Source organism: Aquarana catesbeiana, linkage group LG01 (genome assembly GCF_042186555.1).
Source record: "Aquarana catesbeiana isolate 2022-GZ linkage group LG01, ASM4218655v1, whole genome shotgun sequence".
Taxonomy (NCBI): Eukaryota; Metazoa; Chordata; class Amphibia; order Anura; family Ranidae; genus Aquarana; species Aquarana catesbeiana.
The window spans coordinates 824,672,968-824,688,547 of NC_133324.1; the positions used below are offsets into that span (position 1 = coordinate 824,672,968).

Below are 15,580 nucleotides of genomic sequence, written 5' to 3' on the forward strand. Positions count from 1 at the left end.
ATCTAGGGGTAGTTTCACAACAGCTGGAGGGCCACCAGTAAGGATGAGCTCCGGCGTGTTCACACAGCCAATGTGCAGAGCCCCCCAGGAAGTCGGCACTGCGCTGTGATAATCACAGGCAGTGAGACATTGTCCCGATGTGCGGCTGCAGAGATCGGGAAATGTCTCACTACCTGTGATTAGCGCAGCGCAATGCCGACTTCCTGGTGGGCTCTGCACATTGGCTGTGTGAACACGCCGGAGCTCATCCTTAGGCACCAGTTTGAGACCCCTGCCCTAGAGTCTCTGCTAAATAAATAAATATATATATATATATATATATATATATATATATATATATATAATGTTTGGGGTTTCTGAGTAATTTTCTAGCAAAAAAAAATGATGATTTATACATGTAGGAGAGAATAACCAGAATTGGCTTGGGTGGCAAGTGGTTAAAGGGCAAACAAATATATTTTAAAGGGCCATATACATGGGACAAATATTGAGCGGTTCAATAGAATAGGGCATGACTGGAAAAGGTCCGCCCATTGGCAACCGATCAGCGCTCTCAGCCGATGGCTGGGAGCACTGACCAATGTGTTCTGGCGGGGGGGCTGTCCCCCTGTGAGAACACGATAGCTCAGCGGGGGAGATCACTGTACTGACATTGGATTGTTAGTACAGCAGCTCGTCCTGAGCTCTTCAGTTTTTTTTTTTGTTCAGTCCACTGGGTTGAATGAAAAAAATTTATAGTGTGTACCAGGCTTAAGGCTGGCCATACATTATACAATTGTCTTGTACAGTTTTCCTTTAGATTTACCAAAACCATATAATATGAGGTCAAACCTCAACACTTTCAATTTGTATGCAATCAGGCAGGCCCTGTTGCACTACATAGTTGAAGGTAAAGCTAAAGGAAATTGAACAAGAAAATTGTATATCGTATGGCCAGTTTAAAGCTTCGTACACACAATCGGATTTTCAGCAGACAAAGCGTCAAACTTTTGTCCGAAGGGCGTGTGCCTGGATTTTGTCTTGCATACTAATGGCACACAATTGTTGGCCAACAAACATAAACGTAGTGATGTACTACGTGGGATTTCAGTTCTTGAGCGCCACCCTTTGGGCCCCTTCTGCTAGTGTCCTGTTTGGTGAGCATTGATTCCGAGCATGCGTGTTTATACTTTGGACTTTTGTGTGACAGACGTGTGTACACACGATACGAAAATCTGACAACAGACTGTTGTCCGCCGAAAATTTACTAGCCTGCCATCCAACATTTGTTGGCGGAAAGTTGGACAACAATTGTCTGAAGGAGCGTACTAACGGTCGGATTTTAGACAAACAGTCTGTCATCACACAATTCCCTGCCGAAAATCCAATCGTGTGTACAAGGCTTAAATCCACCTATAGGTATTAGTTATAGATTGCTGGCATTTCCCTTGTCAGGCCCCCAGCTCGGTTTATAAGCGTCATTGAGAACTGGGCGTAGACAGCCTCCTTCACTTCCCACATGTAAACACAGGCAGCTGCCAGAGTTTAAAAATCAGTCTGTAGCTCACCATTAGCAGAACACAAGGAAAGGTCTTTTTATTGTCCTACAATCGTTTCATAGTTTCGAATCTACTAGAAGTATGGCAGAGCAAGTACCATCCCAGGGAACAGACCCTGCACCCCAGGGCCCTAAAGTAAGTATTACTTTTTATAGATGCTCCGTTCTATTTGTATGCAGTTGTACAAAGTAGACTAGACAAATAGGCTTACTTCACATATATTTTGAAATCTGCCTGAAAAAATGGCCTTTCCAGCCTAAAACTCTTCGTTGGATTCATTTGCTTATCTGCATCTTGTTGTTGTCTTTGGATGTTTGGGCCTCATTCACACAGGCGCTGAGACCTGTAATGTGTGAATGGGCCATGTGTTTATGCGACTTGAGTCGCCAAGTGCTGTGTGCAGGCAGCCTGTTCAAGTCTTTGGGGACACAGCGGCTGCTCAGACATAGTCGCTTGTCCTAATTTGATAGACATACAGGTGTGTGGCCACAAATGCACATGGTCTGCGTTTTTAGGGCTGCACACCTTTCAAATTGGGGCAAGCTGCACCCTAATACATGGGCTGCTTGTACACTGTACCTGGTGGCCGATGCCGCATAAACACACAGCCCACTCATGGACTGTGGGTCTCAGACTCGTGTAAATGAGGCCTTAAAGTAATGAAATTTAGAGAGTCAGTCAATGGTAAGTGAATTTAAACATGCTTGGGCTAAACCTAGATCTATAGTTGGGGGGGGGGGGGGGGACACACACAATCGGGCGCTGTAGACCTAAAGGCACGGTTGGGCATGCATTCAAAAGCTGACTGCCATTAATCACCTGAATGCTTCCTAAACCTGATTACATTGTGCAACTATTTGTGTTTAGCCTGTCGGATAGAGATGGCGATTAAGTTCCACAGACACCTCTGACATTGATTTATCAGGGTCAATCAATAGCGACTGGACAGTCACCGTGTCTGCTGGTACCCCACAGATTTTAGATCATTTTTAGCCAGATAAAGAAACTTCTAAGGTCTATGCGCTCCTGTGCTGTTACTAAACTAGTAACAAGTCACTACAATAATGTGAACAGCACTTTGTATCATACATATAATGCCATCTGCATATAAAGTCTTGTGCATACATTTGATTTTTTTTTTCTTAGATGTACTGGGGAAAAAAAAAAAAAAAAAGTTAAAGTCTAAAATGTCATGTCAAAATTTATGAAAAACAAACCACACTTAAAAAGTCATGACAATCTTGTACAAGCCTGCACTCACACACGTAGTTTCTATGTGAGTGCAAACGTGCAGTCATGTGCTATTGTTCTCTAATTTTTATACCGGAACGTGAGGGAAAATGAAGAGGCTAAAATACTAAAACTTGAAACACTTTGTCTTGTTCTTTCTTTTTTTTTTCTGTTTTACCTGTTTTTTTAGATTATGATTCAAGTTTATGGACAAATTAGATGATTAGGAAATGCAACAATGTAAACTAAAATGTTGATACCAATTCTGATTATGCTAGACTCTCATAGGAATATGAGATCAAAATGGCTATGTTTATGGTTATTATAGGATGTTTTTCGAATATCCTTCTTCCCTTTTTTTTTTTTTTTTCTGATGTTTTCATATGCACAAGTCTCCTAAAACGTGTTCTTTAGTAGGTAGATTTCACAGGATCTGGAAGTTCACGCTTTGCTTAGAACTTTGACTCACTCCTACACACAGCAAACCAATTTAGGTGGAAGCCAGTATTTTTGTGTAGCACTAAAGGCAATTTTTTTTTTTTTTTTTTTCTGTCAGATTTAATTTTTTTTTTTTCTCCATCTGTGTCCCATTGCGGAGATTTCCCTTCACTTCCTGTCCTGTATTCAAACAGGAAGTGAGGAAATCTCTGCAAATTAAAGGAATTCCTTGGAGACCCCCTGGTCTCCAGAACAAGTGTCCTATTGGAAGATTTCCCCTCTTACTTTTCTGGAGAGGGAGAATCAGAGGAAGAAGTTATCAACCCAGGGAGAAGAACCGTTGGAGCTACGACAGAGGACATTCTTTATTTTTATTAAAGGACTTGTCAAACTGAGCTGTTCATTTATTTTTGACACTTTTTTTTATTTGGGTGAATGAATAGAGGTACAATATGCCCCATACTCATTCCGGGTGCCCCCTTGTTAAAGAGGGCTTCCAGATTCCGATAAGCCCCTTGCCCGCAGACCCCCCACAACCACTGCCCAGGGTTGTTGGGAAGAGGCCCTTGTCCCCATCAAGCTCACCCCCCCTTTCCTGGGATGCGTGCCTGGTATGGATTTTAGGGAGGACCCCACACAACTTTTTATTTTGGCGTGGTGGTCCCCCATAAAATCCATACCAGGGGTAACCTTACAACATACACTCTGCTATAGAGCTATCATTCGGTATACAATGCAAAGGGCCTACCTTATTTGATTCAAATGCAATTAGTTGTTTAGGTCTGTCCTAAACAACTGCATAGTTTTGGTAGTTTAGTTTGGTAGTTTAGTTTGGTAGTTTAGTTTGGTAGTTTAGTTTGGTAGTTTAGTTTGGTAGTTTAGTTTGGTAGTTTAGTTTGGTAGATAGTTTGGTAGATAGTTTGGTAGATAGTTTTGGTAAAGCTGCCCATACCAGCATGTTGAACAAAAAAACTGACTTGATTTAGTTCCTTCCTTCTGAACCGGCTGAATTTCAATCCGTGTGGCCAGCTTAAGTCTAAAGGGCCGTACACACGATCGGACTTTTTGACAACAAACATGCAAATTTAGCTGTTTTGGAGCAACATCCGACCGTGTGTACGCTCCATCGGACAAACTTTTTCAGTTTCCATCGGACTTTTGTTGACTGTGTGAACGGACAAACTTTCCTGCAACAAAAGTCCGATCGTGTGTACACAAAGCCATCGGACTTTTGTACAAACTACAGTACGCAGCCGTGAGAATGTTTCCAGCGCGATCGGATCGCGCTGGTTCTCAGCGGCAGGGTACTGTACATCTCGCGCTAGCTGCAATAGGAAAAACACATTTTCCTACTGCGGCAGGCGTGAGAGGGAATTCCCCTCTGGGGAATATCAAGCCCTTCGTTCTGGTATGGATTTTAAGGAGAAGCCCCTACGCCAAAAAAACGACGTGGGGGTCCCCCCAAAATCCATACCAGACCCTTATCCGAGCACGCAGCCTGGCCGGTCAGGAAAGGGGGTGGGGACGAGCGAACGCCCCCCCCCCTCCTGAGCCGTACCAGGCCGCATGCCCTCAACATGGGTTGTGGGTGCTTTGTGGGGAGGGGGGCGCCCTGCGGGCCCTCCACCCCAAAGCACCTTGTCCCCATGTTGATGAGGACAAGGGCCTCTTCCCGACAACCCTGGCCGTTGGTTGTCAGGGTCTGCGGGCGGGGGGCTTATTGGAATCCGGAAGCTCCCTTTAATAAGGGGGCCCCCAGATCCCGGCCCCCCACCCTATGTGAATGAGTATGGGGTACATCGTACCCCTACCCATTCACCTAGGGGAAAAAAGTGTCAATAAAAAACACAGTACACAGATTTTTAAAGTAATTTATTAGGCAGCTCGGGGGTCTCCAGCATCCGCATCTACTGCCGGCTCCACCGCTATCTTCTGGCGCTCTTTTGCCAGCGGTGGCCCGGACTTCTGGATCGTCTTCTTCCCTCTTCTCTTCCAGAGATGTTGACACAACGCTCTCTCCAGCCGGAATGCTCTCTGTGCGCTCTGCAACGGACTTATATAGGTGGTGACCCCGCCCCTATGACATCACAGTCCCGGGGCATGCTGGGACTGTGAGGTCATAAGGGGGCATGGTCATAGGATGACATGACCACGCCCTCTTATGACCCCAGTATCCTCTTTAAGAGTGGACGGTTGGCTTTCAGATAAAATTGATCTCTGTGGCGGATTCGCCGCGAGATCACTTTTATCGGTGGCATGAGAGGGGCCTCCCGGTGCCCTCCGCAGCTTACCGGAGCCGTCGGCAGAGGCGATCAGATCCTTCCCCGTGTGTGGTATGGAGCTGAGTGAGGGGAAGATGGGGGGGGGGGGGAGTGGGAAAGTAAAAGTAATGCAAAAAGGCCAAACCTAAACTTCAGCTTGCCTTTGTACCTCCGAAAGGCGTATACATGTACGCTCAGCTGAACTGAGCTTTAGGCTGGGTTCCCACTAGTGCGAATTGGATCCGGCTTTCCTCACATCCAATTCTCACAGCAGGAAATTGTGACCGGCTCTCCACGATCTCCGCAGTGGCTCCGGTGTGATTGGCACAGGAGTCCTGTGCGTCTTATGGTCCGTTTCAGGTATGAATTCAGCCAAAAATTCAAGCTGAATTTCGATCTGAAACTGTGAACGAGGATGCACCAGACTCCTGAGAGCCGCTACGTGCGCATATGTGAACTCAGCCTTAGCCTTAGCCTCGGTTCACACTGGGATGACTTGTCAAGCGACCTAGTCGCCTAACAAGCAGCGTCCAGTTCTGTGCAATGGAACTGTTCTAATCGTAGCGACGCAAGTTGCTCCGACTTAGAAAAAGGTTCCTGTACGACTTTAGGGGCGACTTGCATTGACTTCTATACAGAAGTCGTTTTGCAAGTCGCCGCTGAGTCGTGTCCTGGGTCGCCTGAGGCAGTCGCGCTGTGATTCGTGCTGCCTCAGTGTGAACCGACCCTTACAGTTTGAAAGGTCCACTCTAACATTTTTGTGTTATGTGATAGCTTAGTGCATGCTATCTTTTTAAAATATCACCAATCAGTCCCGATCTCTCCTTCTTCCCCCTTTTTTAATTTGTTATTATTGAAATATATTATATTATATTTTAGTTAGCTTCATAGAGTGTATATTTTAGAAAACTGGAAACAAGCTGTTCCATTTGGTGTAAATGTTTAACCAGTACAATGATTATGCGGGAACTGGGTTAAATGCAGTCGGTGCCTCTTCATGTTATGTATTTACCTTTTACACACTTCAGCTCACTGTAGTAAAGGGTGTGAAGCGTCCTTTGTGTTTTAGTGTCCTTATACACAGAGCTGAAAGGCAAGCATTCAACCATAATCTGACGCGTCATAAAGCTGGCCATACACTGAGTAAATTTCAGCCGCTTCCAAAAAAAAAAATTGGACAAAATTTTGGGTGGCCTTGTTGACACCCATCCACCTGACATTGAACCAGACAGCAAACTGTCAACCGACCAAGAGCTGCAGCCAATAGGTGCTGCTGTTCGGGTATTCAGACAGCTGCCGGCGCCAATATACTACTTTAATTCTTAACCACTAGGTTGCTTATTCCTAAAGCTGGATACACACTATACAATTTTTTTTGTTTTCCCAGATTTACCAAAACCATATAATATGAGGTGAAACCTAAACACTTTCTATTGTATGCAATCAGGCAGGTCCTTGCACTACGTAGTTGAAGGTAAATCTAAAGGAAATCAAACAACAAAACTTTAATAGTGTGTATCCAGCTTAACACGGAGAGAGGAGTTGCAAACCACCTGTCCCTCCAGGGCTGTGATCCATAACTTTATGCATCATCTGAAAAATTACAGTTAATTTTGTGATGAGATGTCTTGCTTCAACATCCTAATATCGCAGCAACACCAGTCATGCTATGTTTATACATTTTAGGCCACGTGCACAAGGATGATTTTTTTTTTTTTTTTTAGGCATCCAATGTAAATTGCGGGCTGTATGCATGTATATGCCATGCTTCCGTAAACCTGCTCACATGCACAGGTGTACATTCCAAAGTGTGGCCCTTGAGGATTCTGGGATTTATACAACTGCAGCATAAAACCCACCAATAGCCATTTAATATGGACGGCTGTACAGCTACAGCTGTCTCTGCCACATAGATGTGCGTTCAGGGTGTGTCGTTCCCCTGCTTCCCATCTATCCTCTCCTGAGTGGGGGAGATGCTGGTAAATATTTCACTAACCAGCCTGCTTTTCTGAATGAACACGGTGAGTAATCTCTACTGATCGCTCCTGTCTTTATTCTTAACTGAAGTATAGTAAACTGTTTGCTGCAGAGAAATGGACTGGGGAATCTCTGTCCTCAGTTTCTTTCTCTGTCTCAAAAGTAAGACATCAGGGATCTCCAAACTACGGCCTTCCAGCTTTTGCAAAACTACATGTCCCATGAGGCATTTTAAAACTGACATTCAGACACCGTCCACTGCTCTGCTGATATACACGCATATGTGTTTGTGCTCTGGGGTGCACACCCTAATGCAATAGGCTACAGACACCTGTGCTCTCCCAAGTGGGAAAATTATATTACATTGGATATCTGAAAAGGGTCCATGTGCATAAAGCCTAATGCCCTGTACACACAAGAGGAATGTCCGACAGAAAAAGTCTGGGAGCTTTTCATCGTATATTCCGATCGTGTGTATGCCCCATCGGACTTTTTACGTCGAACATTCTGATGGACCTAGAAAGAGAACATGTTCTAAATTTTTCAGACGAAACCAATTCCTATCGGGAAAAACGCTCGTCTGTATGCTGTTCCGACGTACCAAAAACGACGCATGCACTGAAGCAAGTACAAGACGGAAGCTACTGGCTATTGAACTTCTGTTTTCTAATCCTGTCCTACGTGTTGTACGTCACCGCGTTCTGTACGGTCGGAATTTGGTGTGACCGTGTGTATGCAAGACAGCTTGAGCGGAATTCTGTCGGAACTCCGTCTGAAAAACCTTCAGCGTTTATTCCGACATAAAAAAACGGTCGTGTGTACAGGGCATTAGTGTTTAGATCTTTCTATAACTATATATCTGGCATTCTCCCAACATCCCAGAACAAATCTTCTCTGTCTACTGGAAATATGTAAACGAGTCATGTAAGCCATACCTTCCCTTCCTTGTCCCTGATTTGGATGGACTGTCCCTGTGTGGTCTGGTTTCTGAGAAGACAGCAAATGTTTGGTGGCTGGTGATGGAGCTTCCATAGATGAATCTTGGTCTGGCGCATGATGCACCCTACCTAGCGGTAGGGTCCCTATCTTAAGGCCCACTGCAGAACTGAACCAGTCTTAGGGGCCTGGCCAGAGCATGTGCAGTGGCTCCCTTCTTTGCTTTAAGGCTGAATTGTGGAAGGCGTGCGTACTGAAGTGCTGATGGAGGCAAATCAATGCTCAGTGCTGTTCCCCCTCAAAATGACTCTGTAATCCGTGCCGGAACTGCCAGGTGAAAGGATTTTATCCTTCCATGTGTGGGGACTGTGGGAAGTGGTTTGCCTCTGGCCATGAGGGGCGCAGAACTCACAGTACAATACAATTGGCATGCAGTTCCCCCATGCTAACATGGCCCTGCATTGGATGCAATGATGCAGAAGGACAGTCTACCACAGGAGCATGGGAGAGCACCATCTGCCGGGGAGTGCTTGCAGGCCTCTCGCGCACACAGTACTGATGTTTGAGCATTACTGGAAGTAATTTCAGGTGTTTGTGTTGCACTTGTGTAGCGATACCCCCGAAGGGGCTGCTTAAGTATTTTCAGTCTGTTACTCTGCCACTCAACCCTAATAACAGCCTCAGCCCCCTCTGGCACACCTGGCAATAGTGTTACTGCAATGACCAATGAGAAACACACAGGTTATGATAAAATGCAGAAATTGTTTTTACTGCAATATTTTTGTGGAAGAATAACAGACAGTAACAATATATATAAAATCAAGTAATCAACTAGAGATCAATAACTGAGATTTAAGAGCAATATAGCTCTTGATCCGATAATTAAGCTGCTTTCAGGGGATCCCAAACCTGAGAATGTCCCCAAGAGCAGAGGCACACTTGAATGGTAAATAAAGCACAATATGGCACATCAAATTAGATTGGTTATCTTTACCCAGATTGGCTCTATAAGTCCAGGCAGGAGGAGAGCAGAGGAATGTCTCCCTTTGTGTCAGGCCTCTCTCTACTGTCCCCTGACACCACAGGCCCAACTTTACACACCTATTCAAGTCAACAAGTAATGGCTTAACTTTCTATAAACTGTCCCACACACCCAATGCATATGCAGAGCCCTGAATATGTGTGTGCGGATCCATATGGTACTAACAGCTTCAGTCCTTTTGAAGAAAAGATAAGCTTTCGTGTCTTCAGCTAGCCACTTTTGTTGGTGCACTTTAACTCCTGGGTAGTAGGGCCAAACAACACAACTGGCCCAGATTATCAAGTGAAACAGACAGGATTTTGTTCAAGGTGAGAGGACAATGGTGTCTGTATACAGTGCCCCATAAATGGATAGCCTTATCCCTGTGGTACTACAAGTGTCAGCAAAATGACTACCAGCAATGTTTTCTGTATACAGTGTTCAAATAACTCCTTCTGTAGTGTAGTGTTCCCTGCAGATGGGGAAAAAATGCCCTCTCACCCAATCATGTGATCAAGGCCCAAATGAATGTCCTGGAACAGACAGGCTCTCTTGGCAACCCGACTGGTCACCTTACACTGGAACGATTCACCGTCGGTGCAGGTGCGCCTCGTTATGCAGTTATCTCAGACTGGATGTCCCGACTGGCGGAGGAGGCCAGAATCCACGCAGAGAGATCATCTGAGAGACAGAACCTCTCCCTAATGTCTGGTCTCTCTACTCCCTCCTCGCTGACTGAACTTTTTCTCAGGACGCAAAATGGAGTCTTTTACTTTCCTGTCAGCAGAGCATACTAGGCATTTTGTAGTTCCTTCCTGAATACCAGGCTACAGAGCCACTTTGAGGGAACTGCATGTCCCAGAATCCATTGTAGCTGCTTCCTGCAGCTTAGTACAGTCTCTCTGATTGGCTGCTGTAACTGCGCCTTTTAATTGGCTTATTTCTTCCTGCCAATAGGGGCACAAGATAGGCTACTGAATGCACAGCTCTGTGTGTGTCAGCTCATATTACATCAAACTCAGTCAGTGAACAGGGAGAAGGACCGAGGGTGAAAATCCCCCTTGCAGCTGCTGGCAGGCAGCTCTCCCTAACTCAAGCTGGAAAGCCTGTGTATATTGTTCCGGCCAGCTTGGTGGTGTCGTGGGATATAGAGTGAGACACCTGCTACACACGTGTACATTATTTAGGCAAAATCTATTAAATATAAGTATTTGTTTGCGTGCACTGGTGCAAAATACTGACCTGGAAAGCAGATATTTATTTAATTTAAGCCAGCGGGCTGAAGAGAAAAAACTGAGGAGCTTGCTGTACTATCTCCCCGCTGAGCTATTGTGTTCTGACAGGGGGCCATTGGCTATAAGCGCTCAGTGGATGCCAATAGCCTGGTTTTCCAGCATGCCCATTCCACAGAAGCTGGCAATCCAATGGATACTTTCAGACAGGCTGATGTATACAAGGTCTGAATGTCAGCTAGTTTCTGTTGATCCGGTGTTCTGTCAGATTTCGTAATGGAAGTGACGTTTTGTCACGGCCATTTTGGTACACCCGCACTCGCCTACAGTCTAAAGTCGCCAAGCGGACATCTATTTACACTGAAATCTTGCATTTCACACTTTTATTTTTACCACTAAACTGAGCTTATATTGTGAAATACAGTATTTTGAAGTCCGTGACACTGTTTTGATGTTTTTTTTTTTTTTGTTTTTTTTTTTAAGAGCAGCGGCAAGCCTGCTAATGTGACAGAACACTGCTGCTTTTAAAATTTAACATTAAAAACCGTGTCATGGACTTCCAAATACTGTATTTCACGATAACTGCTCAGTTTAGTGTGAAATGCAAGATTTCCGTGGGTGTAAAAAGATGTCCGCTTGGTGACTTCAGAATTAGACCCCCATACACACTATTAGATTTTCTGTAAGTTTTTCTCTTCAGATTTACCAAAACCATATAATATGAGATCAAAACCTTAAGCGTTTCAATTTGTATGCAGTCAGGCAGACCCTTGCACTACACGGTTTTGGTAAATCTGAAGACAAAAATCTGCAAAAAATCGAATGGTGTGTATGGGGCCTTAGTGTGGGCGAGTGCGGGGTGTACCAAGATGGCTGTGACCGACTGTAACTTCCGTTACAAGTTTTGACAGGTCGTCTAATCTGACGGAACACCGGCAGATATTCGGCCCTTGTGTACCAGGCTTTACTCGCTCCTAGAATAAACAAGTAGTTAACCCTTAGCAAGGAAGGAATTTCAGATTTCCCAAAGCTGAGCTTTACAGTATACATAAAGATGGCCCTTTTTGGATTTTCTTCTTGTAGCACCCTGGTGTTCAGGCAGGATTGCTCCTAAATTTACCTGCCAGGTATAGCTACCTTGGCCTATTGTTAGGGATCAATTGATTTCACATGAAGTCTGTAATTGCTACACTTCTCTCTTTTGCTGCTAGGTGGCTGGGTACCTGGTAGCATTAGATACGCAAAGGGAAATGCAAGGTCAGGTTATGGGTATATGAGGTATCTCAGCCAATGGGCAGGGGTTTTCTTAAATCCCTTGGCCTGACCTTATATATTTGGGTGGAGTCAGGTTATTGGTGTTTTGTGCCACCTGGACGGCTGTCTGGGTGGATGTGTTGGGGTTTAGAACAGGAAAATCTGGATGCCGCACACCGGATAAAGTTGAAAAATCTTCTTTATTATAAAAATTGGATCATCAAAAATACAGGACAATCAGGCAGATCGTACAGACACAGCTGGGTGGATGTGTTGTACTGCCCGGGCTGCTAGGCTGGAGATTGGGCCTATCCCAGGCACATCTGGTTGCTAGAATGTCTGAGGGCCTATCCAGAAGCAGGAAAGCGGCGCGGGGTTGGGATTGCGGCTTGCAGTCTCGCCAGAAGTGACGGTCCTGCTGGCCGAGGAGCCTGTCATGGTCTGAGGTAGAGGGGAGGCTGTCACCACTGGGGGACCATCCACCTTATTACCAGGGAGCACAGTGAGTGGCTGAACCAAGTACCGGAGCAGAATTCTCACCAACCGGGGACGGTGAAGAATCTGGAAACTTCAGCAGGTATCAAGCCAGGGTCCCAGCCAGCTGGTGTGATGCTTGCAGAGCAGCCTTGTGTGACAAGCCAGGGACCGAGCAGGCCAGTGGGGTGAAGCTTGATAAGTATCTGGAGTGCCAAGCTAGGGACCGAGCAGAGAAGCAGGGGTGATGCTTGAGAAAGATACTACAGTGAAGATCGTAGATGAAGGCCAATGAGATGCCGACACGCGTTTAGAGGGGAGGAGCCGAATCTGAAGCATCGTGAGTGTAGATTTGCGGTGAATGAAGTGATGATTTGAGACCTGCTGTTTTAAAGTTTTTATCTTGTAAGTGGATTTGTTTTGGTGGCTTTTAATAAACATGCAAACAGAGAGCACTATGGCACTTGTGTTTGTTGTTTCATGTTCATAACCTACGGAAGTAATAGCGTGATTGACCACTTATGAGAAAGTGAAGGAATGTTTGTCTGATGGCAATACAAACGCTGATTACCCACACAGAGGAGCAGTCTGGAGACTGTAGCATTACCATTGGAGAGTGAAAGTTGATCCATTGTGGTGGACACGAGGAGTGATTTGTCTATGCTTTTACATTCATCTTTGAGGTGAGCAGGCACTTTAGCTGGTGGAGGTGTGCACTGGATATTGGTCCACAGCAGTGATTGTTTTGGAAGCTTTGACACAGATGAACAGTTTTTTTTTTTTCAATTTTTTTTTTTTTGACATTTTCACTTTTTGAATTTAAAATATTTTTTTGATCATGAAATGTTTAATATAAATTTTGTATGCACATTATTTAATGAGACACAGTGCTGCACTATTTAGAAAACAATATAGAATTTGGTGTATCACTGTAAGTGTTCAGCAGCTGTGCAGTCACATATATTGGTGATTTCACACATTTACCCTGTTATAGGAGTTAGCAATTTTATTTTGGCACTGATTGTTTTTTTCTTTTTCACAATGAATACTCACATATAATCACACACACAGGCTGGACTTGTGTCATTTTTCAAATCCACCTACTATGTAAAGACTGTTGCCATAGGAGACAGCATTCCTACACATGCAGATGTGGTGTCTTGCTGGATGCCTTTCCCTGCATGGCTGTCCTCCTGTTGAAGTCTCTGAGTCTGCCGGTTAATATTGCAACTGCCTAAATGTGTCCTGGCCCTAACCCTCTCTCCCAAAGTTCTGTTGAGAGAAATAAAAATCTCTTTGCATTCAAGAAGTGTCTGGTGCCCAATGAATCTAACTTGCATTACAACCACTATGCCTTACAACCCACTCTATATGGAAGTATGTCAGCATTTCTTGGCTCTAAAAGTTCTCATTAGACTAGAGGAGGCCTGGGACCTTGCTACATTCTGACCAGGGCTGTGTAAAGCTAACAATACACTTACAGATTGCTCTCATTCAGCCCTGCCTATTTAGCGTGAAAAATCCAAATATGAGAAGTGTGGGGTATTAAAAAAATAAAAACCTACCTAGGTGGATGCAACATAGATTCAATGCTGCATCTGTCCCCCGCCAGCTGTGCACTGAGAACTGAGTGATCAAACACCGCTGATGACTCAGTTCTCCGCTCTGAGCAGAGAGCCGTGACTGTCAGTCACCAGCTCTTTGCTCTGCCCCTCCAGCTCTCTCTGGAGAGCTGGGCTGGGAAGCGGATAGAGCAGCTGAGAGGCTGAGCCAGCTGTCGGTCCAGGCATCTGGGTGGATCCCGACTATAAAGTCGGAATCTTTCCATCCGCTGAAAATGGGTCACAGAAGTGCACTCCTGTGATCCATAGGAGAAGCCAAATAAGCTTTGGCCCTACTTGTCCTTTAAGCATGAATGAAAGCATCTTCCACTGCTTGCCATTGTATTCTGACAGCCGTCATCCCGGGCTGTCTGAATACCCAAACAGTGACTGATACTGATTGAAGTGGTCTTTTTTTTTCACCCAGCTCCTTTAATTTCTCAAAGTATGGACAGCTGGGTTTAGTTGGCAGGGCCACCCATGGCTTGATTTTTCAACCCTTTCACTGGATCGGATGAAATATGAGCCACATATAGGCAGTTTAAATATGGACTAAAATATCACAACTGGGAGGATTTCTTCCATCTCTTGCTTGTTTGGATGGGGGAATGCGTTCATTGTTTGTTTTGGCCTCCCAGACTGAACGAAAAAAGAACGATGTATACCCAGCTTAATGCGGAACTTCACTCTCCCAATCAACATTGAATATTTTTAACCCTTATGCTGCTAGCATTAGTAAATGGATAGGAAAGTATATCATATTTGCTTGTTTTAAACTTTTTTCATTTACATTTCTTCACTTACTTCCTGGTTTCTTGCCTTAGCAAATTATGTCATACATCCCACGAGTCTTCAGGAGAGGTGTTTCTAAGCAGAAAACACGCTTTCCTGCGTGCATGCTTGGGCTGAGGGCAGATGAATTCCAGGAATGAAACTCTACATGAATCATTTGCCCCTACTCAAGATGGCCATGGCCAGAGATGCTAGGAGGTTTTTTAAAGTGATTTCCTTTTTTTTTTTTTTTTTTCCCCTTTTTTGAATTTTAAATCTTTTCTTTATTTCACAAAGAGAATCTCAAGACATGTTCCGTACATCATCAAAATAACATAATAGACATACCACCTCCAACAAGATAATGATTACATTGCAAATCTTAAGTTCATTTTATTCATAAACACGCTTATTTCTCCAAGTATTCATCTCCCTTTGGTCATGCATTTAAGGACTCTAAGGCTCGATTCACACCTATGCATGTTGCTTTTGGGCGTTTTTGGAGGTTTTTTTTTTCATGCTTGCCATGTTTTTGAGCAGCGTTTATGTAGCGTTTTTGCGGCGTTTTTGCTGCGATTTGCTTTTTGCGTTTTTTTTTTTTTTTTACTGTTTTTTTTTACAGTCTTAAAAAAAATTAAAAAAAAAAAAAACGCATCAAAAACGCATCAAAAACGCTGCAAAAACGGTGCACATGCGTTTTTGATGCTTGTCCATTGAATTGTATTACATGCAAAACGCTGCATTTTGCATGAAAAAAAGTCCCTGACCCTTTCCAAAAATGCAGAGAAACAAAAAGGCATTGATGTGAACATGTTCCATAGGAACCCATGTTAAAAAATTCCCGTGC

At 44.3% G+C, this 15,580-nt stretch overlaps 1 protein-coding gene across 1 annotated transcript in view; it reads left to right on the plus strand.

The window, feature by feature from the left end:
• The first annotated feature begins 1,475 nt into the window (after window positions 1–1,475).
• OCIAD2 (OCIA domain containing 2) overlaps window positions 1,476–15,580 on the plus strand; it is a 29,622-nt gene continuing 15,517 nt past the window's right edge. The window contains exon 1 of the mRNA XM_073608462.1: window positions 1,476–1,673. Within this exon, the coding sequence (XP_073464563.1) occupies window positions 1,620–1,673 (54 nt within the window). The 5' untranslated portion in view covers window positions 1,476–1,619. The remainder of the gene's footprint in view (window positions 1,674–15,580) is intronic.